Source organism: Sodiomyces alkalinus (genome assembly GCF_003711515.1).
Source record: "Sodiomyces alkalinus F11 unplaced genomic scaffold SODALscaffold_9, whole genome shotgun sequence".
NCBI lineage: Eukaryota > Fungi > Ascomycota > Sordariomycetes > Glomerellales > Plectosphaerellaceae > Sodiomyces > Sodiomyces alkalinus.
This window is the reverse complement of record NW_021167087.1, coordinates 697,030-722,083: the sequence shown is the minus strand read 5'-3', so window position 1 is coordinate 722,083 and position 25,054 is coordinate 697,030. Positions and strand designations below refer to the sequence as shown.

The 25,054-nt window shown below is 56.0% G+C and overlaps 8 protein-coding genes across 8 annotated transcripts; 1 reads left to right on the top strand and 7 right to left on the bottom strand.

Annotated features, from left to right (window-relative positions):
* Positions 1-203: 203 nt before the first annotated feature.
* Positions 204-2,783, bottom strand: SODALDRAFT_345727 (MFS general substrate transporter). The gene is made up of 2 exons (XM_028613217.1): positions 513-2,783; positions 204-427 (listed from the first exon to the last, which is right to left on the bottom strand). Exons 1-2 carry the CDS (start codon positions 2,448-2,450, stop codon positions 407-409), a joined length of 1,959 nt encoding a protein of 652 aa, XP_028464123.1. The 5' UTR covers positions 2,451-2,783; the 3' UTR covers positions 204-406.
* Positions 2,784-3,144: 361 nt separating this feature from the next.
* SODALDRAFT_335417 (hypothetical protein) lies at positions 3,145-3,903 on the bottom strand. Its single transcript, XM_028612451.1, has one exon. It carries the CDS (start codon positions 3,614-3,616, stop codon positions 3,212-3,214), a length of 405 nt encoding a protein of 134 aa, XP_028464122.1. The 5' UTR covers positions 3,617-3,903; the 3' UTR covers positions 3,145-3,211.
* A 1,578-nt stretch (positions 3,904-5,481) lies between these two features.
* SODALDRAFT_345726 (P-loop containing nucleoside triphosphate hydrolase protein) lies at positions 5,482-10,088 on the bottom strand (the record flags this gene model as incomplete). The annotated part of the gene is made up of 4 exons (XM_028613216.1): positions 5,482-8,793; positions 8,873-9,530; positions 9,631-10,021; positions 10,052-10,088. 4 exons carry the CDS (start codon positions 10,086-10,088, stop codon positions 5,482-5,484), a joined length of 4,398 nt encoding a protein of 1,465 aa, XP_028464121.1.
* A 659-nt stretch (positions 10,089-10,747) lies between these two features.
* SODALDRAFT_335416 (DUF757 domain-containing protein) lies at positions 10,748-12,087 on the bottom strand. The gene is made up of 4 exons (XM_028612450.1): positions 11,828-12,087; positions 11,733-11,757; positions 11,365-11,649; positions 10,748-11,265 (listed from the first exon to the last, which is right to left on the bottom strand). The coding sequence occupies exons 1-4, from the start codon at positions 11,906-11,908 to the stop codon at positions 11,156-11,158; spliced, it is 501 nt and encodes a 166-aa protein (XP_028464120.1). The 5' UTR covers positions 11,909-12,087; the 3' UTR covers positions 10,748-11,155.
* A 37-nt stretch (positions 12,088-12,124) lies between these two features.
* Positions 12,125-14,799, bottom strand: SODALDRAFT_217165 (hypothetical protein). The gene is made up of 4 exons (XM_028607309.1): positions 14,739-14,799; positions 14,317-14,630; positions 13,389-14,225; positions 12,125-13,324 (listed from the first exon to the last, which is right to left on the bottom strand). The coding sequence occupies exons 2-4, from the start codon at positions 14,366-14,368 to the stop codon at positions 12,312-12,314; spliced, it is 1,902 nt and encodes a 633-aa protein (XP_028464119.1). The 5' UTR covers positions 14,369-14,630; positions 14,739-14,799; the 3' UTR covers positions 12,125-12,311.
* Positions 14,800-16,168: 1,369 nt separating this feature from the next.
* Positions 16,169-20,270, bottom strand: SODALDRAFT_352315 (transcription elongation factor Spt5). Its single transcript, XM_028613590.1, has 3 exons — positions 19,676-20,270; positions 17,323-19,552; positions 16,169-17,228 (listed from the first exon to the last, which is right to left on the bottom strand). Exons 1-3 carry the CDS (start codon positions 20,015-20,017, stop codon positions 16,603-16,605), a joined length of 3,198 nt encoding a protein of 1,065 aa, XP_028464118.1. The 5' UTR covers positions 20,018-20,270; the 3' UTR covers positions 16,169-16,602.
* Positions 20,271-20,661: 391 nt separating this feature from the next.
* On the top strand, positions 20,662-22,187 carry SODALDRAFT_217129 (quinone oxidoreductase). The gene is made up of 4 exons (XM_028607308.1): positions 20,662-20,852; positions 20,906-21,013; positions 21,099-21,749; positions 21,818-22,187. The coding sequence occupies exons 1-4, from the start codon at positions 20,820-20,822 to the stop codon at positions 22,046-22,048; spliced, it is 1,023 nt and encodes a 340-aa protein (XP_028464117.1). The 5' UTR covers positions 20,662-20,819; the 3' UTR covers positions 22,049-22,187.
* On the bottom strand, positions 21,949-24,789 carry SODALDRAFT_335410 (WD domain-containing protein). Its single transcript, XM_028612449.1, has 3 exons — positions 23,676-24,789; positions 22,999-23,605; positions 21,949-22,877 (listed from the first exon to the last, which is right to left on the bottom strand). Exons 1-3 carry the CDS (start codon positions 24,423-24,425, stop codon positions 22,408-22,410), a joined length of 1,827 nt encoding a protein of 608 aa, XP_028464116.1. The 5' UTR covers positions 24,426-24,789; the 3' UTR covers positions 21,949-22,407.
* Between the last annotated feature and the right edge of the window lie 265 nt (positions 24,790-25,054).

The window sequence follows — 25,054 nt, the reverse complement described above, 5'->3', positions numbered from 1 at the left end:
AGGCTCGGCCGAGTACGGAGTAATTAAGGAGACCTCACTGTACGTGACATCCAGACGATGATATCTAGGTAGCCTTCTGGTAACCTTCTAGTAGCCTTCTAGTAGCCTTCTAATAGCCTTCCTCAACCCAAAATATCTGTTGGGATTGCTACTACGGTTTCATATCAGAGTGATGTTAACGGAGGATTTTTATTGTAAAGCTACCGTAAATAATGTAGTTAATGCGTCCTGGAGACCGTTCTCTACTCCAAAAAGAACCGCCAATAATTCTATGCTAAACCTCTCGATCCCTGAACCTAATCAACGCATAAATGGACTCCTCCCCCCCAATAAACTACGATGTAAAGTATATTCTATGTAGTGACAACGCATATGAACGTCCTTTAAGCCCTCAAAGGGAATGGGATCACCCTTGTCGTTCCAGGGACTGCGTCGTCACCAGAATTAGCGTCCTCCTCTGAGAATATATATGCACAGTAAACGACGACGACACCTGGGGGGAAGAAACTCACAATAGCAAACCTGCTCTTCGACCGGATCGTCTCTCCAAAAAAGACCAGAGCCCAAGGTATCAAAGTAAGCCCCGCAGCAATGCCGCCCAGCAACGACCCAGCCCTCTCCTCGCCAAGATTCCGGATCAGCGCGCCGGTGACCAGAGGGAAGGCCCCGCCAAGCAGGTTCCGACAGCACGACTGGGCCGCGAGAGCCGACGACGCGTACTTGTGATAGATGTCCGCGAAGTAGTTGAAGGTGGCCAGGTAGACGGAGTAGATCCCCCACGTAGCCAGGAAGATCCCCGCCGCGGGCGCCACCCAGTGGACGTCCGGGCGGACGGTGAAGCCGAAGAGGAAGAGGCCCGCGGGGAGGAAACACGCGGTGACGCAGGTGAAATAGAGCCGGCACTCGGGCGCCTCGGCGGGGAAGCGACGGCGGACGACACGCCAGAAGGAGGCCGAGACGGCACCGCCTTCGGGAGGTGGGAGGTCGGCGCGCCACTGGGGAAGGAGGAGGAGCCGGTCCTGGGCAACGGCGACGGCGGTGGCGACGGCGGACCCGGCCGTGATGGCGCCGAAGAAGTAGCCCGACTGCTCGATGCCGAAGGCGCGCCGGCGGGCGAAGGCGAGGGAGATGCTGCCGAACTGGCAGTACAGCACGGCCCAGGCGAAGGCGCACCAGAGCGAGAAGGAGAAGACGGTCGGCTCGGTGAAGAGGAGGTGGAAGGGCCGCGTTACGGACGTCTTCATCAGCTCGGTCAGGGATGCGCGCTCCTCGTCTTCCTTGACTGTCCACCGCAGGCGTACGAGTCGTCGGCGCGGGGTGAGAGAAGGGACATGACTGTTGGTAGTGCCAGCGCTGTCGTCGTCGTCGCTCATGGGCGTGTTCATCTTCTCCTCCGGCTCGGAATCCGAGACGACGGTACCCTCCGGAGATGCTTCCCTCGCGTCGACAATCTCCTTTTCTTCGTGTTCTTCTGCTTCTGCTTCTGCTTCTTCTTTTTCTGTTTCTATTTCTTCTTTTCCTTCGTCCTCCTCTACCCAAACACCATAAGCACCGGCCTCCTCCTCAAGCCGTTCATACCAGCGATTCAGCGTCTTGGCCTTCCGCGATAAGAGGACAGACCCGCGCGTCTCGCTCAGCCAAAACACCAACCCGACCAGCAGAACCGTCCCGGCGATGACCTGGTGCCAAAACACCCACTGCCACGCCAACGTCCCGTCCCCACCCGCACCCCCAATCCTCTCCATCATAACCGACGCCACAAGCGGGCCCATCCCCGTCCCCCCCAGCACCGCGCCGCTAAAAAGCGCCATGGGCCCATTCCGGTCCTCCTTGGCCCACACATCCGCAATCACCCCGCCCGTGACCGAGCTAAACACCGACCCCCCCGTCCCCACCAGCAGCCGCGCCACCAGCATCCCCGCCAGGCCCGGCATGACCGAGCACACCGCCTGGAACGCCACGTACACCAGCCCCGACGCCACCAGCACCGGCCGCCGCCCGTACACCTCGGAGAGGGGCGCCAGCACCATCGGCGCCAGCGCGAACCCGACGCAGAACGTCGTGATGCCCGCCACCGTGGCGAGCTCGCTGGCGCCCAGGTCCTCGGCCATGGCCGGCACGGGCGGCGCGTAGGACCCGGACGAGTAGGCGGTGAGGAAGGTGGCGGCGCACGCCAGGGCCAGGATGATGTTTTTGCGGTGCGATGGCCATCTCTGGGGGCAGCCGAGCTTGGTGAGGTCGGGCTGCGGCGGGAGGGCGGCGCGGGCGTCGTCTGGGTCCAGGGCGGCCGTGTATGGCGTGGGGAGGTCGGTGTCGAAGGTAAGGTAACGGTACGTTATGGGGGTTGACTCGTCGATGCTCTGTGGCTGCGAGGGACCGGCAGAAGATCTGACAGGCTGGTGTTTCACATGGCCGGCACTTTCCCATGGGCATCCGTCGGGGGATGGCATGCTAGGTTGGGAGAGACAGGGCGAGCGGCGCAGCAGTTACAGTAGGACGTACGCTTGCGTCAATGTAATGTTAACGAGAAGATGACCCCCATTTTGTCTCCGTGCAGGTTGGGAGAGCTCGAGGGGAGCACCAAGAAATAAGCAGAGAGGGAGAAGAGGAGAGACAATATCGATTACGAATTACGTGCGACGGCACGAGCGGGAATAACGCGAAGTTGAAAATTTGCGGCCCTGGATCCGTCCTTGGCGAACGGCGGAATCGAGTGGATCAAGCGGATCAAGCGAATCAGAGTCGTTAGGAGGGCCGATGAGGACACGGGAGAGAGGATGTTTACTTTGCAAATGCTGTTGAAAAGAACTAAAAAGATGATGAGGGTCGGTCAGTCGGTCCTCATTTCATGCCTTCGTCATTGCGCCAAGCGCCGCAACTTGCGCCTTTCGTGCGCCGTACTTGTCAAAACATAGATGATAGGTACACTGTAAGTACATAACTCATCCCCCATGGTAGTCCCATTTGGGCCGAGTTAGGGGATGGATGTCATGGGCCTGGCTAGGGTGCTCGGTAATTAGTAAGTACTATATATACGTTGTATGCATGCCGAGCTTACTTTGACGTCGCATGTTTGTTTGCATTGTCGCATCTCGCATGCAGACAAAAGTCCCCGATTGGTAATCCCCTCTCCTCCCTCGTATCATCAACCTCTCCTCCCTCGTATCGTCCACCTCTCTTCCATCTCAAAACCTAAAAGCCCCAATCCCCATCAATGTCGGACCGAAGGGCTGTTTCCCGGCAGCTCGGCAATGAAACCATGCGGCTCCCGATACTGCTGCCGCCCACCAGTGTCACCACCGGCATATTTCGGGGAGTCGTCCAGCTCTGCGGGACCATGGACATGCTGCGGCTGATAATGACAAGTCGAACGAGTTGAGCGACTTGAGTCTATTCCCGGAGTGTGCAGGGACCTTTCGTCGTGTAGTGGTGAGTGTTCCGGCCAGGGATCCCGATCGATCAGTCCCCCGCTGCCAGAGCGAGCCTCTTGCATGCCACTGCCGCCACTGCCGCCACTGCCGCCACTGCCGCAGGTGCTGGCAGATCCGGTGCGGGCCTTGATGGCTTTCTTGTGACGTCGCATGAAGATGAAGAGTAGCAGGAAAACGGCGGCCATGGTGAATCCGCCAATGCCGGCCGAAATCCCGATGATGGTTCCGGCAGTGATGCCCGCGTCGTTCTCGCTGGAAGGGAGGTTCGACTGGTTTCCGATCGGCCATGTCTCGGAGTGGCCTGCTGAGGCGTGTGACGTTTGGATAGTTTCGAAGGATGTCCTTGACGCGCTTGAGAGTACCTCTTGTCCGGAGGTTGGGGCAGAGGCCTCAGCGGTGGTTACTGATGAGAATCAGGACGAGTCAGCAACAATCCAGGATGCAGACAAAATTTAGCTTGGATGAAAGGGGGGGGAGGGATAGGACGAACAAGGAGGCAAGGGAACGCCCGGGATGGCACCACGGCTTCGAGTGGTGGACTCTGAAACGGTCTCTGTAGTCGTCTCGCTCTCCTTGTCATTGTCGAAATCAAATGTAGCATAAACGGGAACTCGGGTTGTACGACTGGTGGTGTCGCTCTCGTCTTGATCATCTCTCTTCCCCTCTCTTCTTCCTCTAGGGGCCAGAGTGGGTTGCGGACCGAGGTCGTCGGGGTAAGGGTAGGTGACGAAGCTGCTCATTGTGTGGTCGTTGGTCAGCAGAAGAAAAATAAATGAATTTTGAGTGATCAAGACTCGATGAGCCAGAATGGAGTTGTGGTTTTTCTTTTTGTGCTGTTCTTTCCTTAGGGCATCTCCATGTCTTCAGAGAAGGGAGCCCACAGACTAGCAAAGATCTGAGTTGCACAGTTGAAAAGACCAAAGGGAAGGAAAAGAAACAGGAAGAGAATAAGAAAGAAAGAAGAAAAAAAAGAGAGAGAGATTATCAGCCGTTCAATGGCAAAAAGAGACTCGGCCTAGTTGAGAATAGTATTGTTCTGGCTTGGGAGTGGGATGTAAAGACGTAGAAAAGGGAAGGAACCTCAAAGGGGAGGATTCAAAGAGTGACAGCGAGGGCAGGCAGGTACAAAGAGAGTACTTTAGGGAGATGAGATACGTAACACACGTACCACGGCAGTTGCCAACATCAAGGGGGAAAGAGTAAGGGGAAAGAGCGATGAGAGCTATGACTACCTACATTCCCTTACGGTCCTTACCTTACAGATGCTTGTGAGTCGTGACGTCCTGCTCATGCCGTGTTCCATGATCAACCACGGCTAAATGCAGCACTGCATATGCGTATCAACATATCTTCATCGACCTATTTCGCTACCCAAGGTAAGGTACGCAATAGCAAGCCAAGTTATCATAACAAGGTGTGGTAGTCCACTTGTGTGCCATCCTCTTATGATACTCCTTCTGCCCAAGTAGATATAGACAGGCTGCATATTAATTCCAAAGCCAACTACATCCATTATCGCCAGATATCTTCCTAGATCTATCTACCTAAGGGAAGCAGCAGATTAGTAGGGCAGTATGACTAGAATAAGCAATATAGTTCGGACGTTTATATAGAGAGACGAGACAAAATAAACAGGAAAAAAGAAAAAGCAAAAGAAAAGAAAAGAAAATGGCAGAAGGTTCTGGGCGCGGTTCGAAACCGTGCCCGTCCTTCACGCCCACCTTGCTGGTGCGCGCCCTACAGGGTCTAGAGGGATGCCATCTCGGGTATTTGTTTAAGTCGAGCCTCTACCACTTGCACCATCCCAGCTCAGCGGGGGAGAGTACCTAGGTGGTGAAAGGGAAAGAGTTCCGGGGGGGTATAAAGGTATGGCCAAGTCCTAGGTAGGTAGGCAGGGGCAGAAATCCAACCTACGTCTACGTAAAAGGGAAGGGGCGGGAAGGTGGCTGAAGGTAGATGGCCATAGTTCCCTAAGTACCACAATGTTCGGAAAGTGCAGAGAGGCTAAACTTAATTCTGCCCCTACCTTATAAAGACCCCTGAGATGCCTCTAGCTGTTTATACCTAGGTACTTTAGACACTCTCCCTTCTCCCTCCCTCCCCTATTCAGCCCCTCCATCGTCCTCTGCACTCCTCCAATCAGCCTAGCAAACTCGCCTCCCCTGGCCCTCAACTCCTCATACCCCCCCTCCTCCACCACCCTCCCCCCATCCAACACCACCACCCGTTCAGCAAGCTGCATCATCTCCTTCGAATGCGTCACCAACACCACCGCCATCTCCCTCCGCCGCGGATCCGCCACCAACCCGCGAATCGTCCCCCTCACCATCTCCGCCGTCTCCGCATCCAGCGCACTCGTCGGTTCGTCCATCACCAGCACCTGCAGCCGCCTCGCCAGCGCCCTCGCGAGGCAGATCCGCTGCGCCTGGCCCCCCGACACCGCCTGCCCCCCGTCTCCCATCACCGTCTCGTACCCTTCCGGCAGCGACTCCACAAACTCGTCGATCCCCGCCGCCGCCGCCGCCGCCCGGACGTTCGACGCGCTTCGTAGCGGCGACATCTCCGTCAGCCCGTAGCCGATGTTCTCCGCCACCGTCCCGGGGAAGAGGAAGGGCGCTTGGGGCACGAACGCCATCATGGTGCGGAGGTGCTGGGCGTCGACTTCCCAGAAGGGGGTGGTGCCGTGGAAGGAGAGCATGGGAGGTTGCTTTTCTGATCCTGGGTCCAGTTCTGCTTTTGCCGTCGCGGTTGGTGTACTTATACTTGTTGTTGCTGATGCGGGTCGGTGCGGCGTGTAGAGCGACATGATGAGCGAGATGAGCGTGCTTTTCCCGCACCCTGATGATCCCACGATGGCCGTGCATGTCCCCGCTTCGATTTGCAGGGTCAGGTTGCGGAGGACCGGCACGTCGGGGCGAGAGGGGTACGCAAACTGGAGGTTGCGCATCCGGATGGGCAACGGCGTAGGCAGCTTCTTCGGCGAGGGGCCTGCACCTGCACCTGCACCTGCATCCGTGCCGCCCTCGCCCTGTTCCTCTTCTTTACTCGACTTGTCATTGTGGTCGGAAAGGTTGACGTAGTATAGCATCTGCGCCGCCGTGGCCTTGGACGCCGCGATTTGCGGGATCGTCCCCAACAGCGAACCCGCTTGGCCCAGGCAGAACAGCAACAGGTTACACACCTGCTGGATCTGCACGAGATTCGCCTCAAACTCTCGCGCGACCAGGACCATCGCGTAGTAGAACACCAGCGCCACCAGGAAAAAGTTGATGCACTGGTAGAGCCCGAACAGGGGCGACGTGTAAACCGCCCTCCTGACCCCCAGCTTGAAAGTCGACCGCACCGACCTGTCGTACTTGGCCCCCATGTACGCCTCGAGCGTGAGGTTCTTGACCACCCGGATGTTGGTGAACGTCTCCGTCAGCACCGCGCTCGTGTCCCCCGCGCTCCGGTTGCACCTCGTCTCCCACCGGGTGCTCGTGTACGAGAACGCCTTGACCGCCATCAGGATGGCCGGCCCGCCCGAGAGGGCCACCAGCGTGAGCTTCCAGCTGATCGACAACGCCCATATCACCGCCGTGAGCACCATCACCGTGACGATGACGAGGATGGGCGCGAACCGCCCCACCAGGTTCCTCATCTCCTCCGCGTTCCTGTCCATGCACTCGTTGATCCGCCCGACCGAGTTCTGCGGCTTGTCGAACCACACTTTGGGCTGCCGCAGGATCCGCTTCGGCCCTTCCAGCCGGAGCGCGTTGATCCAGGCCTGCCCCGCGTACTCCATGAGGTAACGCCCGGTCCACATCGCCAGCCCGTTGACAACAGCTATGACGATGAGGAGGATCGCCCACAGCCTCCCCGCCGATTCCCTGTCGTCCGTGTCCGCCCAAAAGGCAGACAGGAGCCATGCGAAGCAGTACGAGAAGAGGGGACTGGCCACCGCAACTATGACGCACAAGACGATGCCCGCCACCAACCTCAACCGCTCAGGGGGCGCCAAGTGCGACCACACCGTCCGGAACAGCTTCAAGAGGGACAACGGAGGACCCATGTCATTATCGGATCCCCGGTCGTGGTGGCGAGGATCCGTCGTTCCCGTATCGGCGGTACCGGGCCTCTTCTCCCCGTCGTCCTCATAGTCGGCGAGAGGGGACCGGACTCGCCTTGATCTCGTGGATCCTATCCGAGTACGCCGGATATGGTGCCCGACCCTCTCCACCATCTCCATGCTCGATCTCCGTGAAACGGAACGCTCCGACCGGGCGCGACTCTTAGACCGCGGCCGGCTCCAGGGTCGAGATTGCCCTCCGTCGAACGTGCTTCGCCTGTGGTAGTGATGCGGTCTTTGGTCGGTGTCACCGTCATCCCAGATCGCCCTGGTCCTGATGAACGTGGCGTGGACGGTAGCATCACCCAGTGATGATCCGATATGCCGCCTCCCGAATCCATATTCCCGCGATGGCGTGGCCTCTTCCAGTTGTCTCGCTATGATGTCGCTGACAATAGAAGATCGCCGTTTGCCTGCCTTGGTATCATCCCTATCATGCCACCGAGGCAGAGACTCGGAGCTGTGTGATCGTTTCAATGCCGGGGTGGAGGGCGACCCCATCGACTCCCCGTCGTCGCCCAAGCCTACCTCTTCATCCGTAGCAGCCAGGAGAGAAGCGAACAAGCCATCGCCCTTACTCTGCTCCGCGATACGCTCCCTCGTCCCTTCCTGCACCAGGCGGCTCTTGTCCATGACAAAGACGTAATCGTCGTCTCGGATCTGAGAGACGTCGTGCGTGATGATGATCGTCGTCTTGTCCCGACGCCAGGTCCGGATGGCCTCCATGACCAGCGCCTTGCTGGCGGGGTCGAGGCCGCTCGTCACCTCGTCCAGAATCAGGACGGGGGGGTCGCGTAACCGAGCGCGCGCCAGTGCCAGTCGCTGTTTCTGGCCGCCGCTGAGGCTGTACCCTCCAGGCCCGACCATGGTGCTGAGACCCTGCGGCATGACCGCCAGAGTCGACTGCAGCACGGCCGCGTCGCAAGCTTTCTTGACGTCGTCGATCGTGGCCTCGGCTGGCGATCTGTGTCCGAAAGCGATGTTCATGAAGAACGTCTCGTTGAAGAGGACGCTCGTCTGCTGGATCAACGTGACGTTGCTTCTGAGCCAATGGTCGTCTAGCGAGCTAATGTCATAGCCGTCGATGGTGATGTTTCCCGTGAGGGGCCGGTAGAAATTGACGAGGAGATTGCCGAGGGTGCTTTTGCCGGAACCGCTTCTCCCAACGATGAAAGACGTCTTGCCCGTTGGGAAAACGAAGGAAGATCTGCTAAGGACTATTTGATCTGGATTCGACGGGTAGGCGAAACTCACCTGAAGACAAAGGATGTATTAGCTACCTTGGTTACCGCAGAAGAGGTAGAATTGGGGGGGGGGGGGGCTTGGGTCTTACGTCGTGGGCTTCGACAGCACCAGCACAGTAGTACGGAGGCCTGTAGCTGCTTCCTGGTCTTCTCTTCGAACCGCGGGCAACGGAATCGGTGCTTCGGAGAGCCTGTCCAGCGGACATGCCCTTGGCAAGGACAAGCCACTGTGGCATGAGAGCTTCGATACCCTGAAACGCTGTCAGGGTAGCGTAGAACGTGGTGAGGATTTGACCGGCCGTGGCCCCTTGGGAGACCAAAACGATGCCGTACCAAAACCCAACCGCAAACAGGCCGATGACCCAGAACTTAGCATAGCCCATCTGGATTGCGTTGCAATGCGCCTGTACGAGGTATTGCTTCATGGACGCCTTGATAGACCCGTAGTATTTCCAGACCTCATAGTCGAAGCCGTTGTAGATCTTGACGAGGTCAATGCCGACAACAGCCGAATTCGCGTATTTCGAGGCCTCTGCGAGATGGCCTTTTTGCGCCTGGATAGCGGGTTGGAGGCGGCGGGTTGCCAGCGTGAGAATACCAACGGAGATGGGGAGCGTGGCAAGGAGAACGAGAGTGAGCCGCCAGGACATGTAGAAGGACACGGCGATGCAAGCGATCGATACGAATGCGTCGCTAATAAGAAAGCCAAAAACTTGCGATGTCGCCAGCTGGAGCTCGCGAATTTGTCTGGAGAAAGAGAAAAGAAGAAAAATAAATTCAATTAAAACCCGTTAAATGACTGATAGCATCATATCGTCTGAAGGAGGAATGGGGAACAAAGACTTACGTTTCAATCCTGACAAGAAGACTGGATATACCATCAGATTGGCCATCATACCATGCGATGTCCCTCTCTAGAAGGCTTTGGAATGTCTGCTCGCGAGCGCTCCTCGCCTGCAGCTCGCCGAAGATGACCCATGAAGAGAGGAAAGCCGTGTTAGCAGCCCAGTGCCCGGCCCCGAGCCCGCAGAGCAGGATGCACAAGCTTTCTACCTCGGAGAGGGCATCGCGGGGGCTGAGCACGCCAGTATTAAAGTCGACGGCGAGTTGGAAGAACTGCCCGAAAGCGACGGCCAGAGACGTCTTGAACGCGCCGACAGCAAACGCGGCGAGAACGGCCGGGATCAGAGCGATGCAGTGCCTCCGTCTGGTGAAGGCGAAAAGATCTTTCCATGACGCTCGTCGGTTGGGGGTTGTAGTGCCATTACCATTGCCGGGAGTGGCGCCGCGGTCCACTGAGGCCATTGAGACGATTCGGGCGATCGGGTTTCGAGCGCAGTGCGTTCATCTACCTTAATTGAGGCGGACTGGAGGCGCGGACGCCGGATACTGTGGTCTTGACTTCTGCGTAACGATTTCCCAAGATGAATAGACGACTACAAGATGAGGTTCAAAAGTCTTCAAGTGCTAGGGCTTGAAGAGGAATCGGATGTCGTCCATGGTTCGAAGTAGAATTGGAGCGTAGATAGTGCACGAGACCGACCGGACGAGCCGGTGTTCCTTGGGCGAGGAACAATCTGAAGCGTAACTCCATTGAACCGACACGGGTATAATACGTACGTACATACAGATATTTTTTGATTATGTCGTGGGTCATTGTGGCGGGGGCGGAAGAAGTGAATGTAAGTCCTCTTAATATTGTTCTTCGTAGAGTTCAGGGGGTGTGGTGGAAGAACAATGCTTAGGTGCCAGGGGTTCGCCTTTCGAGGACACCATGTCGCTCGGAAGCACGATCCATTATGCGTAAAAGGCCGATTAGTCCATGAAGATTTATTACTCACCTGAATGATGAAGGGGTCATGTGTTCGGAAACCAGTATCTTTGTTGGTAATTTGATGTGAGCTCTTCTCGAGTCCCCTTCAAGTCTCGACACCCCCCAGAATTCCGACAGGGAGGGATAAAAGGCTCGAGTCTCGAGTCGCATTGGCCGGAACTCACGGACCCTAGGGAGGCTCTTGGGAAAAGCATTGGCACAAAGAACTAGGTGCGTTGTATGCGGTCTCGGAACTGCTAGTTAACGAGGAAGACTCATTGGTTGTGGAAGCGAACGAACGGGCTGCACTTCCTTGGATTCAAGACAGGAATTCTCCACTGGTTTGATTCCGTTCTGGGATGCGAGGATATGCGAGCCACAGCGCCTGCATCGAACATTGAGAGTATTTCTGGAGATAAATATTCCAACTGCTGCGACGTGCTCGAACTTGGATGGTGATGCTCAAGCCAAAACGCAGCAATGGCCTCCCCAACAGTGGAAAAATGCGCCGAAAGGAAAAATCAATTGCTAGCCTCCTTCAGAGTCAGTCTGTCCGCTCTTATGCCTTGTTGCCCTGCCCCTTTTCTGCTTGCGCCTTCTCGTAAATCCAGTCGTTCAGACCCTTTCGGTTCCGGGCAATTTCGACGGCGTAGAATTGCATGCGTGGTACTGCGCATCGTCCGTTGGTCAGTTCAGTGGTCCAGACGTCCTTGTGTTGGAAAGAAGGCAAAAAGAACGAAAGAAAGAAAGAAAGAAAGCAGCCCATACCAAAGATGACCTCGTCCCGGCCGTACTCATACTTGGCATTCGAACGAAGCATGGTCCCAAAGTTGTAGTCGTCAATCATCTTCTCGTAGGCCATCATGAAATTCCGCCACCTCTCCTTGCCCTGCTTGCTCTTCATCTTGTCCTCGTCAATGGTCTCGGTCGGGTCGAACTCGGGGAAATCTTTCTGGAGGTGCTCGTAGATCTCGTCGTCATACTTTGTCAGGCGGAGGGATGACCCTTTTACTTTCTCGAGGATGGCCCAGTAGGTCTCCATGTGCTGGACCACTGAAAGGGGAAAGAAAGGGTGCTTTTGGTTAGTCTCGTATCTCTTTGACAGCGCGACAGGGACTGCGTGACTGTATTCGAACCTTTGACGGCAAACTGCTTTTCAATCTGAAAAGGAGCAAACCCCAGTTAGTACACCGGTTTTGCGCCAGTCCCCGCCGTGGATATTGATGCTTACATCTTCGAGATTGTCTGCCTGCTCTGCATTGAAACTGGGGGGGACATTCTGGGGCATAAGTCTGGGGTCGTCGATATCCATGTTGACCGAAGGTTGATGGTGTATAGATGATAGGTTGGAGATTCGTTTCCCTAGCGCTGCATATGAGGCTCGGGCTTTACGATCAGCTGCCGGGAGATGATGCGATGGTGATTGATGCGCAAAAAGAGGGAGTAATTCGTTCGTCTTTGGTGGTGATGCGGTAGGTTCGTGTCGCCAAAAGTTGCAAAAGGTGGGGGCGGGGTATACAGTCATCAGTGCGCGTTCACTGTACCTTTTATACTGTGATCTGAAGCTACAAAATGTGGGGCAAGATGGTACGGCTCCTGAATTACTCATCATCTCCTCCAGCGACTTCCTGAAGCTCCTAGACACAGCTGGACCTTTCCACCTTCAACCCGAGGCAACGGGAGGCAACTCCAGCATGTCCTCGAGATTCGCTTCCTCATTTTCCATCCCCTCGCACCTCGTCCGACTTTCGTCGCGTCGAACTTCTAAGATCCAGCCGGGATACAATTCCTCGTAATGTGAATCTCGGTTGCCTCTGGCCGAGCTCCAGCCGAGATTGTTTTCTTCTGAGGTCGGCTTTTGACTCCCCTCGTCTCAGCTCCTTCATAGAAGCCACGTTCCTCAACGCCACCTTTGGTTTTTTCTCGGTTAGTTCAGTCCTGGATCTCTTGGGCTTTAGTCCGGTTTCTCTTTTGGCCTTCGTCTCGGCCGGTTCCTCCGCCTCCAGGTTCGGTCTGGACTGGTCTCGCCCAAACGTATGCCGAGACGTCTTTTCGTTGCCCCCGAATGTGGTATGGGACTCCGCATCGGAGGAATCCCACACGGATACCTTGGTTTTGGTGCAGGGCTCCTCCTCCTTCTCCAACCATGTCGTATGTCCCGTTGCCGTCTTCTTCCCCTTCGCAAGTCTCTTGCGTGTGAACTTTTCCTTCAGTGCGCCGAGTCTACTTTTAACGTTGTCTCTATTCTCCGCACTCGTCGTAGTCGACGTCTTGCGAGTACTCTGCCGCACCATCGTCGTCGTGGAACAACGCGGGCTTCCCTTCCGGGTTTCGCTGCTCGAAGTCGAAGCAGAGGCTCTGGGCCTGGCCACGAATGTCTCTCCTGTGGTGGTCACGTAAGGCGCTGGTGGTAGGACGGCCCCTTGACTCCAGTCGTCCCAATCCTCTGGGACGGGTCGGTTGTGGTCATCCAGCGCGATTTGCCCCTGGCTGCAGTCGATGAGCGAACTTTGACCGGGGATCCGAGGCCACAGTGTCGAAGGGGCAATTCGGTACGTGTGATGCTTCAGCATGTCTCGGTCCTCAGGTAATGTAAAGAGTCCCTGGATGAGCGTCTTTGTGTATGCCTCGCTGAAGCCACAGATGCGGATCGATTCGACCAGGCCACGGAGCTGCATGATGGGGTCACAGACCCGCAGAGCACTATCTGGGCAGTATGGGACCTTGACTACTTGATATCGTTGGATCAGTCGTCAATATGATAAAGAGACGGGGGGTTATCGGGGACGTACGCTCGGTTTCGGGCTCAGCTTTGTTCTTGGTCTCACACAACTGGGATTGAGGTCTGCAGCCGTAAAAGCGGCGGCACAGAATCACGAGGCTGCTAATGGTGCCAGCCGGTCGGTCCAGCTGCACCTCAACGAACATTCGAAGCAGGACGTCGATGTTGACGGTGCCGGAGATGAGCTTAAGGGCCTGGCGGCTAGGCCCGAACCCCAAGCGCGTGAGATCGATTTCGAGGACCATGTTGCGCATGTACCGGCCGTACTTACGGTACCAGGGGAAAACAAGCGGGTTGAAGTAATGGTTGACAAAAGGCGTGTAGATGATGTGGAAACGCTGGGTCATGAGGATGGCCAGCATCGTATCAGCGAAGCAGCCAAAGGAGACACGCATGAAGGGATTCAAAGCCCGCAGCAGGTCTTGCAGAGAGCTGAAGTTCTCGGACTCCCATACGTCCACCCATGTTGGCCGGCTCGTCAGGCAGATGGGCTTGGTGTTCTCGCTGGCATGGATGGCCACCAGGTGCTTACACACCAGAAATCGCACCCTGTCAGGCAGTCCCATGTAGCCTATCCTGGGGTATGTCTCCTCGCCTCTCTGGAACCGGGCCAGAAACGATGGGAGACAGAGCTGGAAGAGGTCGTCGTTGTCGGGGCCGCCCACTTGGCCGCGACGGTGTTGGTGGTATACGACATCGATGACCCGATCCCAGGGAGGAACATTTTGCAAACCGAGTCTGGGGATTGGGTTTAGCTCGGGAGACTTGCCTCGCCCTCGTACGTCGAACCAATTCTGTGTCACAGCTTGGAGGAATGACTTTTTCTTCTTGATTGGCTTTGGAATGCCTGGGTTTGTGGGTGAGCTTTGTGAGGGCATTTCTAGTGGAATGGCTTTGCCAACTTGAGAAAGAGAAGACAATGAATGGTACACACTTACGCTTCAGAGACGAAGGAGCATCAGCCTTCTCAGCCTCCCCCGTATTATCCATGATCTTGACTTGTGCTTGCTGGATTGATATTGGGTATATTGTCGTACCATACCATACGCTCAATGATGAAAGGCCCCAGCTTCGTAAGACAAAGGTACTCGAGGGAAAGAGCGAGTTGAAAGGGGGTTGCAAGACAGAGAAGGACTTGACTAGATTGTTTGCAAAGGAAAGTCACATGAAAGCAACAGTAGGAAGGATTTTGGTACGTCTTATAGCCCGGAAAGTATAGTGCTGCCTGGTGACAATTCTGCTGTGTTTATCTCTTGATGTTGTTAGAGTATAGGAGGTGGAAGAAGGGCGCGTGCAATATTCTATCGTTTGAGCTGGAATTGAGAATACCTTATGCTATGCCGGGTAGGCAGAAACGTACCTTAGTTGGAGAAACGATATAAACTTATAAACTACCTTACCCTACGGATAGAGAAGGCAAGAGGGTAAATTAAGTGGTAGTGTTGACCCTTCCCCAGCACTCAATCAGGCACTCAACGCAATAGATGATGTACTCGGCCGTCACGAGAAAAACATGTCCTTTGGCGCCTAAGGTAGGTACTCGGTAATAGGTATTCAAGTACCTCTCCATACCTAGGTAATGTAGCCCATGGTTTTCGGGCCACCTGGCGTAAGCAGTACTCTTTAAATGGCCTGGCAGGTTCCCGGAGGTGATAAAGCCCTTGGCAGCCACAGGAGATGACGGTCCTGTATCGTATGCTGAGTGGAAGGGAAGAAGTCGAAATTTGAGGAAGCGATGCTAAGGCCGTTGCTGATTAGATCCCACGCCATCAAATTCGCTCTGAAGCGCTTCTCACTGCGTGATACAATGACATACACTGATATCATGAGTTTAGGGAATCAGGATATTTGAACGCATATTCATGTTCAGAAGCCGCATTTTCTTGCCCTAGGCACTGGGATGGGACTCGATTCTTAGCGGGTCAGTGAACACTCGCCTATGGTAGAACTCACAGAAGACCGACTCGAGTCGAAGGAGGACGAGGACGAAGAATCATCATAACTAATTGGGATACTGTGCATCACGGAACGAACCACTCAAGGCGCCACAGCTACTGCGTAATTCATTAAGGTACCTAAGGTAAGGTAGGTAGTGTACAGATAGGGAGTACCTTATGTACGTTGGTACGTTGGTACAGATCCATACCCCTGCAAGTTACCTATTGGTTACCTACCCGGGTTTAGGGGGGTATAGGACAGAGCCCGATAACTGGTCAGTCTGTCAACAGTCTTAGAACATCATGTCGACGGAAATTTCTCTGTCCTGGCTCTGGTCAGAGCAAAAGTCTCTGTCCGAGCTCTGACCTATAAACCCCCCCTCCCGGGTAGGTAGGTAGGTAAGGTACCTTGGTGTCTTGGCCCCAGTTCCAAAAGAATGGACTGCTAAGCCCTAAAAGGCCACGCGAAGAGCAATGTCAGCCCTACGGGGCCCTACCATCTCCGAGGAAAGAGGAAAGAGAACAGAAAGACGTTCCCGCCTATGACAATCAAATACAGCATACGGAGATGCTTACGAAGTAAACATATAGAACCAGACGACTCTCCTGTACAGATAAGGCCGAGAAAAAAAAGAAGACAAAAAGAATCGAATCTCGTCGAACATACTTGCTCGACTCCCCGGAAGACACATAAGAAGTCCAGTGAGAGTTGCACCAGCTGTGTGTAGGTGGGACAAATCCCGTGCCATCATACAGAATCTGTCTGACATCTACGCAGGATTTCGGGGTAATGTCAAACTGAAAGAGGTCTCGTCAGATGGGAAATGTTTATATGCCCATCTCACCCTACTTTGCCGAGACGAGATATCCAACCTGCCAAAAGAAATATACGGAAATCCTCCCCTTGCCCCTATCGCCAGTCGCTACTAGAGGGTCACTAGGCAGAAGTTGTCGGTAACATGGAGTCACCAGTAACACGGACAAGAAGGCCAATATCGGGCGAAAGCCAACCCGTGGCGCCTGTTTCTCTCTACATATGTATCGTTCCGGTGATATACATGCAATGCAAAGAGTCTTCCGAAAGCGCATTCTCCCTAATGTCCCTCCCACTAGCAAAGAACCAAAGACAAGCGTCAAAGCATCTGGCGACTAGGCCCCCAAAATGTCCCCTCGCAAATCAGCTTCTCGGAGAGGCGCGGCGCCCCATCCAGCACCAAGAGGAGGGGGAAAAAAGCATCGAAAGTCCCTTGTTGGCTATTTCGGACCCCGGCCCATAACGATCCGCATCTAATCATCGTCGGTATACCGAGGTCCGCTCGCAGCAGGCGTCTCCGGCGCGCCGTACGCCGCAGGCGTCGGAGCCCCGTAATACGCCGAGCCAGACGCAGCCGGTGTGGGCGCAGCCGCAGCAGCGGGCGTGGGAGCCGAATCAGCACCCCATCCGCCCTGCCAGCCTCCGGGGGTCGGCGCGCCGGGGGTGGGGGCCGAGTACGCGCCCGGCGTCGGGGCGTTGAGCGCTCCGGGAGTAGGGGCGCCCAGACCAACACCGGGGGTGGGTGCGTCGTAGGCGTTTGACGAGCCTCCGTAACCCCACGAGTCGCCGCCGCTGGCAGCAGGAGTCGGCGCAGAGACGCCTCCATACGCGGGCGTCTTGGATCCGGAACCCCAGGCGTCGCTGGCGTACGCCGGCGTGCGAGATCCGACGCCGAAGGCATCGCCTCCTGGAGCTGGCGTCCGTGCACCGGACTGCCATGCGGGTGTGCGGGATCCGCCGCCATATGCCGTGCGGTTGCCGTCTCCGTATGCAGTTCGCGAACCATCGGCCCAAGCAGGCGTACGTGAGCCGGAGTAGTCGCCACCTGGCGCGCTGGCCTTCCAAGCAGGAGTTCGTGCTCCGCTCGTGACGGCGGGTGCTTTGTGGTGTTAGTAGTGCGCTAGTCGGGGGTTATTCAGAACGGGGAGGGGGGAAAAGAGAAAGGAAAGAAAAGAAAGATAATGCCAACTTACTTCTAGAGCCCCATGCGGGAGTTCTCTCAGACCCAGCCATGGGCGTACGACCTCCTTGCCAGCTTGCATCGCTGCGGCCAGCACCACCAAATCCGCCTCCGCCGCCTTGAGACGCTCGCGGAGGGCGGCCGCCGATGTCGATTCTCGCGCCGGTATGTTTGTCCTTGAAGCTGAGGAATTCCTTGGGAACGCTGATGGTCTTGCTCTTCGTGTGCAGCTCGACCCGTGCCATCGTGTCCGTGGTATCCTTGACGATGCCCAAGAGACCCTTGTAGCCGCCCTTCTTGATGATCACAGTCTGACCCAGCGCGCGATCGCGGCCGAACGTCTTGGGGGGCAACATCTTGTTCTCGACGCCGGCTGGATTCCGCTTCACAGCCGGGTTCATTTGATCCAGGTTGGGCCCAGCCGAGGAGACTCGCCCGCCCTTGGCAGCCACGGTGGTGACGTTTCCGGCCCTGGTGACAAACACGCCCGCATTCTCGTTGATGCTGTGACTGTGCAGGAAAATGAAAGAGCGGTGGATGTGGATGATCTTGCCCTGGCGCTGCTGGCCGCCAGCCTCGCGCACCACGTCGTCGAGACGAATCTCCGAGCCGTCTCGGTCGGCTGCGACGGCAATCTTCCTCTTGGGCAGCTTGTTTGCGATCTGGGATGGCAGAACTTGGCGAGTGTCGCCGTGTTGATCCAGCACGACCAACGACTCGCGGTCCACCTTGACGATACAGGCCACAGTCGTGGGGTCCAGCTGCACAAGGTCGAGGAGGGAGTACTGGCCCAGGGATCCTTGTCCACCGATATCACTGGCTTCGCGAAGATCCTTGCTGAACACTGTGACTTCCGTGTTGGTCTGGTCGGTGATGAACGTGACACGGTCGTCTTCAATCTTGACGACCATACCGACCTCGTCTCGGAACTTGCTGCCGCCAACGACCTTGACATGATCACCCTCCCGGAACCGCTTCCTCAATCCCTTGGTCGGCACTTCGATGACTTGTCCGGCGAGGTCGCCTTTTATGACCTCGAGCGTGACGATATCGCCAGAGACACTGGTGGCCCTGCCCACAACGCCCCTTTGCTCGCCTTCGTATACCTCCACAATGTCGCCGGGCAGATAGGCAACGTTCGCGTTGCTGTCTTTCAAGCTCGCGGCGAGGGCCTTCATGTCGAGGTTCTCAGTGCCGTCTTCCGCCCCCGATGCGAATCTCGTCACCTCTTCCAGAGTAGGGTTAACATCCTGGACGACGAGCTGTTGGATCTTGATATCCTTAACCTGGAAGCCGTTCTCAAACTCGTCACCCATATAGGTCCAGGTCTTTGTCGTGGGATTGCCCTGAATATGTCTGGGGTGTCGCTTCCGCGCTTCGGTTTCGTTGAAGAGACGCTGCGGAGGTCGCGGACCAGGCATGCCAACGGGTCGCTTCCTCTTCCCGTCCGCGGTCAGCACCGAATTCAGCGACTCGTCCCTGACTCCGTAGTCGAGGCGAGGAATGAAGCGGACCCTGGCTTCGAGCCCGTTCTCGGTCACGTCGAGGACCTGAGCAAGATCGCCAGCGTGCTTCGCAGGCCGACGGAGACGCACCCACGCACCAGGCTCTAGCGTCGGCGTCTTGGTCACGCGGAGGAGGTCTGGCCTGTCCTTAATGTCGACGAGGACCAACTTGTTGCGGGGATAAACGTTGAGCATTCCGTCCAGCGCAGCCATGATGTCAGCCGTCCGAGTGGCTTCCACGTAGACGTATCCCTTCATGACCGACTGCGGGCCTCCTCGCTCAAATGCGGAAAAGATGGCCAGCTCGTCCCTGGTGCCCATCCTCTCTTGGACTCTCTTCTGAATCGCAAAGACGACCTCGCGCTCCTTGCCTTCCTTGCAGCGCACGGCCCAAATGGTGGGATCGTCGACGCTAGGCATGAGAAGGCGCTTGGGCACGAAGGACGAGTCGCCCAATCCCCTCGCCGGACGGCGGTTGCCATATCGCTGTCGGAGAATCTCGGCTTGCTTTTCGGCGTCCATGCTATTTTCCAGCTCGCGCTGGCGGTCGAGTTCGCGATGCCGCCGGTCGTCGAGCCTGCCGGTATCAACGACATCATCCGGATGTTCATTGTCGATGAAATCTTCAATCTCCTCGACGTCCTTCTCCTCGTCCTCGCCGTCTTCTTCGTCGTCAACCTCGGCTTCGATATCGAAGAAGGCAGTGCGCCGATCTCGACGGCGCTTACGCCGATGGCCCTAATGATAGAAAGATGTCAGTAAGAAATTGACTTCTGTCTCCATGTGTCGGCCAAGAAACCAAGAAAGGGCACTGCGAGAAGAGAGATAAAAACATATGGCAAATGTAAAGGGGGCGCTTACGTGTTGGACATCGTCTTCGTCCTCGTCCTCGTCATCCTCCTCTTCCTCCTCTTCCTCGTCGTCTACCGCGTTGCCGGTGCGTTCTGCGTCCTCCTCTTCTTCTTCCCCATCACCACGCTCGTCATCGTGTTCGGCAGCATGTGCAGAGGGCTTTGAAGCCACTAGAGATTCATCTTCGTCGTCTTCGGCTTTGTTCACTGGGGTCGAATCTCTTGCTTCATTTTTGAACCCCCGATCGCGCTCGTTGCCCGCATTTTCGTCATCGGAGATATCGGCAGGCGCGGGATTAAAGTCATCCTCATCTTCCGACTCTTCGAATTGATTATAATTATTCGAAGTCATGATGAGATGTGAGGTAGGAAGGTTGCAGTGATGTGCACGTTGCCAGGTGTGATGTAAAATCCTTCCGGTTCATGCGCAACCGGCAAGGTGACAACGGCTGGATGTCGCACAGTCTTATCTTGGTATGGTTGAAGACAAGTGAAGAAAATTAAGAAAGAGGAAAAGTGTGATGATGGGTAGTTAAATCCCTTTGCCTTTTTTTGGGTTGACTGGCGGGGGAGAAATTGGTTCTGGAGTGAATGGGTTGTGAATGTTGGAAGGCTGGATGCTGAATGCAGTTCAATACCTGAGGTACGGTACCCGTAATTACCTTACCAGCTGGTTGGTCACAGCTTTGTTGCAAGTACGGAGTACGTAGCCTTTATTATTAGGTAGCGGCAGTCACAGTATCTTCTCCATAGGTAGTTGTACTCGAAGGTGTGGCGCATGGCTGCACAGCCATAATTGTGGCGCTTCATCATGGCTTGTGGTCTGAGCTCTGCTGAGTCAATTGTCCATTTTCGTTCAGGGGGCCCTTACCGAACGCTCTCCTTATATTTGTCCGAGGAAAGGAACTCGATTTCCGGATAATAGTATTTGGCCTTCTGTCGTGATAAGCACCTTGAATAGGGGGATTGGAACAATAAGAACGTACCATTCTTTGAATCATTCTCAATAGACATTGGAAGACATTATTGCAAACACTTTTAAGGCCCGAACTTGTTTGACCTCCCTGTATATACATTCAGAGCAGCGCCCCAAAAACAAAAACAACAAAAGGAAGAAAAAAAAAGAAGAAAAAAAAGAAAGAAAAAAAAAAGGAATGAAGGCCATAGTAATTCATGATTTCGTGACAGTCAGTCGAACTTATTAAGGCGCACAAACTCAGGGAGCTAACAGTCTATTCAGCACCTTGACAACATACGGGTCACCGATGTTCCACCCCCGGAACCGCCACAGGATGGATTCCTCATCCGAGTCCATGCAGCAGGTGTCAATTTCGTTGACATATTATACGTTCGGTCAACCCCGTCCCCGAGTTGCATCACACCTCCCCTATCATCATGACTAATATGTATTTGTCCCGATACTCCATCTGTAGGCCCAAGGGAAGCATCAGAACAACCGGTCTCTCGTCCGCCCTCCCTTCACCCTGGGCCTCGAGTTCGCAGGGACCGTCATCTCCGCACCTCCCACCTCCGCATTCAAGCCCGGGGACAAGATATTCGGCGGCCACACGGGCTCCTACAGCGAGGTCATATCTCTTCCCCCCTCCACCACCCTCCACCGGATCCCCCCGGGATGGTCGATGCAAGGCGCCGCAGGCATGGCCGCAACCCTACCCGTCGCCTACGGCGCCCTCGTCCAACGCGCAGGCGTAAAAGCCGGCCAAACCGTCCTCGTGCACGCCGCCGCCGGAGGTCTAGGCATCATGGCCGTCCAGGTCGCCGCCGCCCTGGGGTGCCGGGTCATCGGCACGGCGGGCTCGGCCGAGAAGTGCGCCGTCCCCGTCCGGTACGGAGCCGCGGCCTGCGTCGACTACACGGAGCACCGCGAATGGTGGAAGCAGGTGCTGGGACTCACGGAGGGGAAGGGCGTCGATGTCGTCTTCGACCCCGTGGGCCTGATCGACCTCTCCTTGAAGTGCGTGGCTCACTACGGGAAATTGCTCGTGGTGGGCTTCGCGGGCGGCGACATTGAGAATGTTGCCATGAATCGCGTCCTCCTTAAACAGGTGTCTCTCATAGGATACGTGAGTGTCTTCGGCCAAGCAAACCACGCGTGTTTCTTCTGACTGACATGACTGACATGAATGAAAAGCGTTATGGTGAGACGCTACGACGGTCTCCCGAAGAGGACAGGCTGTTGTGGCACGGTTTGCAGGGCCTCGTTGATTCCGGTAGGATAGCGCCTGTTGTGTATGATACGGTGTATGACGGACTGGAGAGTGTGCCCCGGGCGTTGAATGATTTAAATGCCAGAAAAGTCTGGGGGAAAGCTGTCATCACGGTAGACAATGGGGCGAAAACAGGCCTAGATATGAGGTTGTAGAACGTCTCCGATTGTGGAAGACAACACCTGGAAGACAAAGTGACCACCAACCACATACCGAAAGTAGGAACAAAAGAAAAACCCCCACACATCTAGACTATCCACCCTTCCTCCGCAACAAGGCCGAGAATCATCTCGGGTTATGACATCAGTCCTTTTTGGCGTCATCCCATTTCTTCGTGAGCGGTTAGAACCAAGTCAATTCCGTCGAGGTGTGCGCATCGAAATATCACCACAGAGCGTAAAGCCGATCCCCTGAACGCCGGGCTTCCGCAAGTATGCCAAGTCCACCAAGAGCCAGAGCCACACAGCTGGAGACGATGTGTGGCAGAGTTCTTCCCTTGTCTACGGAACAAAGCTCAAGGCATCTTGACGCCCCATACCCCCCTGCCGGCGCCCACGCCCAGCCATTCACCGTACTCGGCATTGGCCAGGCGAGGTACCCAGCCGAGGTTGCCAACCTCGTAGTCGCACTGCCAGCTGGCCGATGGGAGCCGGAAGTTATCGGGCTGACCGCCGCCGTTCACCGAGCCTGTCGAGTTCAGAAGGTCCCACGTGAGCACCTGGCAATCGTCACCTCCGGACGCCAGGGTGCCTCTCCGCAAGGGGGACCATTCTACACAGTTGACGGCTCCACCATGACCGCGCAATTCGAGGAGGGCTTGGCCGGGCTGCCGCACATCGAGGATACGGATCACGTTGGACTCGGCGGCAAAGGTGGCGAGAAGATGGGTATCGTGCGGCGACGTGGCCAGCCTCAGAAGGGGTGGCGGGTTCGACATGGTCTGTTGGGCGAGCGTAGGACTAATCCTGCCGCCATTCGGGTCGACTTTTCCTCTCGTTAGTCATTGGACTGGTTGGGGCAGGGAAAAGAAGACAGGGAGAGGGAGCGGAAGAGGAAGAGGAAGATGGAGGAGAAATTGGGGAAAGTCAGAAGAGGTTTACGTTACCTCTATCGTCCTTGGAGGTAGGCTCGTAAATGATGGTGCTGTGTTCCAGGCTTCGCAGATCAAACATGCGAACGCTACCATCCTGGCCGCAGCTCACAAAGACGTCCACCGTGTTGGCACAGAACCGGACGTCATAGACTTCCTTATCGTGGGCGATGAGCTGCGTCTTGGCTGTCAAGGAGGGAATGTCCCAAATGGTACACGTCGTGTCAATGCTCGATGTGATGATCAGACTCGGGGACACAGTGTTCCAGTCCAGAGATGTCAACGGAGCAGTATGATCGGGCGTCTTGGAATTCGAGAGCAGTGCGAGCGGCGTGAGCTTGGTGGCAGTGTGATCTCGGCCAGACCGGCTTGTGATGGAGTTGGTATGCGACTGCGAAGATGCAGCGTCGGACGGAAGGGACCACAGACGAAGGTGGTCTCCCGACGTGGCCAGGAGGTCAGTTGACTGCTTCTGGGAGGACGGGGGTTCCCAAAGCAACCGAGTGACAGGGTATGAGTGTGTGGCTTCGGCGATCTTGGAGAACTCGAGACTATACTTGGAGGAGCCGGGCTGTTGAGCTTCTGGAGGGCTAGGAACAACTTGGGTATCAAGGATTTGAATCTGGAATGACAAGAAAGTTAGCAAAACGCGGTGCTGTAGTAGTTGGATGTCAACGGCCCGTGGAACGTACAAAGTTGTGCCCATCCTCCAGGTAGCTTGCGACAGCAAGCTTGCCCGCACTGTTCCCCTGAGGTGCCCACTTGCACCAGTCCATGGCGTACATTGCCCATGGGGCTAGATAGTTGCTGGTACCAGCCTGCGCATGGGCAAAGTCATAGCCATGAGATCCGGGCATGGTATCACTTAATCCCGAGTCGGTACGAGGGCGGATGTCAGCGAGGCCAAGGGGAGTGTTGGAGACGTTCCTCTGAGAGCCTGCCGCAGCGTATTTGTCCGGAGGGGACATGTATTGTGACGAAGCAGAACCACTGCCAGGTGTAGTGGGGATGTAAGGGGCATACGAGGAGGAGGAGGAGGGACCGTCGTAAGCACCGGCTGCTGGGGAGGATCGCGAGTAGCTGTGGGAGAGGCCAATCGACGGTGGTTTCGAAGAAGAGCCAAAGTCAGGCTGGTGTGGCTGCTGCTGATGTTGCGGCGACGGCTGAGAAGCGCCCTGTATGGGCGGTGGGCGAGCGCCACCCATTCCACCTGGATGCAGAACATTGGGCACCGAGGATGCGCTATGGTAGGCAGAGGCACCGGGAGACGTCTGGTCGAGCTTCATGTGTGATCCCGGTGCGGTAGGGTATTCCCGCGGAGACATCTGTCCAGAGGACTGGCTCATGGCAGCAGGCGGCATGTGCAATTCGTCATGCTGAGAGCCATAAGCGCCCGTCCTTCGGGGAGGACCGTATTGTTGCTGTTGATGCGGCTGGTTCATTGCGGACAGCCTACAGGTGGTTGAAAAAATACGGCCGAGGTATTGAGGTTCGAATCGTACCGCGTCAAAGGACAGGCGCGAAATCAGGCTTGACGATGCGGGGAATGGGACGGCCGATGCTTGTCAGAAGAGAATGCGTGTCGAATATGCATGTGCAGTGAGTTACTGCCAGTTACTGCCGCAAGCAGACGATCTAATCGCCAGCACGCGCTCAATATCGGCGTCGAATGGGGAGGGGGCAGGTGAAAACCAGAGATGAATGTAACAGGGGTTCGAAAAGGCCTTAGTATACAGGACCTGTCGCTCCTATGGCTTCCCGACAGGCACAGCAAGGAAGGGGAAGTTGGTGAGGCGCACAATTGCGACACAGGAGCCTGACGCTTCAAGGTGAAAGGTGACGGTCCGGAGCACTGACCTTGCTCAATGGCGGGGCGAAGGGGGGCTTTGCGTTCATTGGGCGAGCAAGCCAGGCCTGCAACAGGGAATATAATGGGAGCAGGTACACGGACCCGGGGCAACAAGTCAAGTCGTACCTGCGTATCCACACGGCGGGCGGTTAAACGCCCACTGTCCCTCAGCTGGATAAATTCATACTTCCTCAAGTACAAAAAGCAAACCCATACTTGATT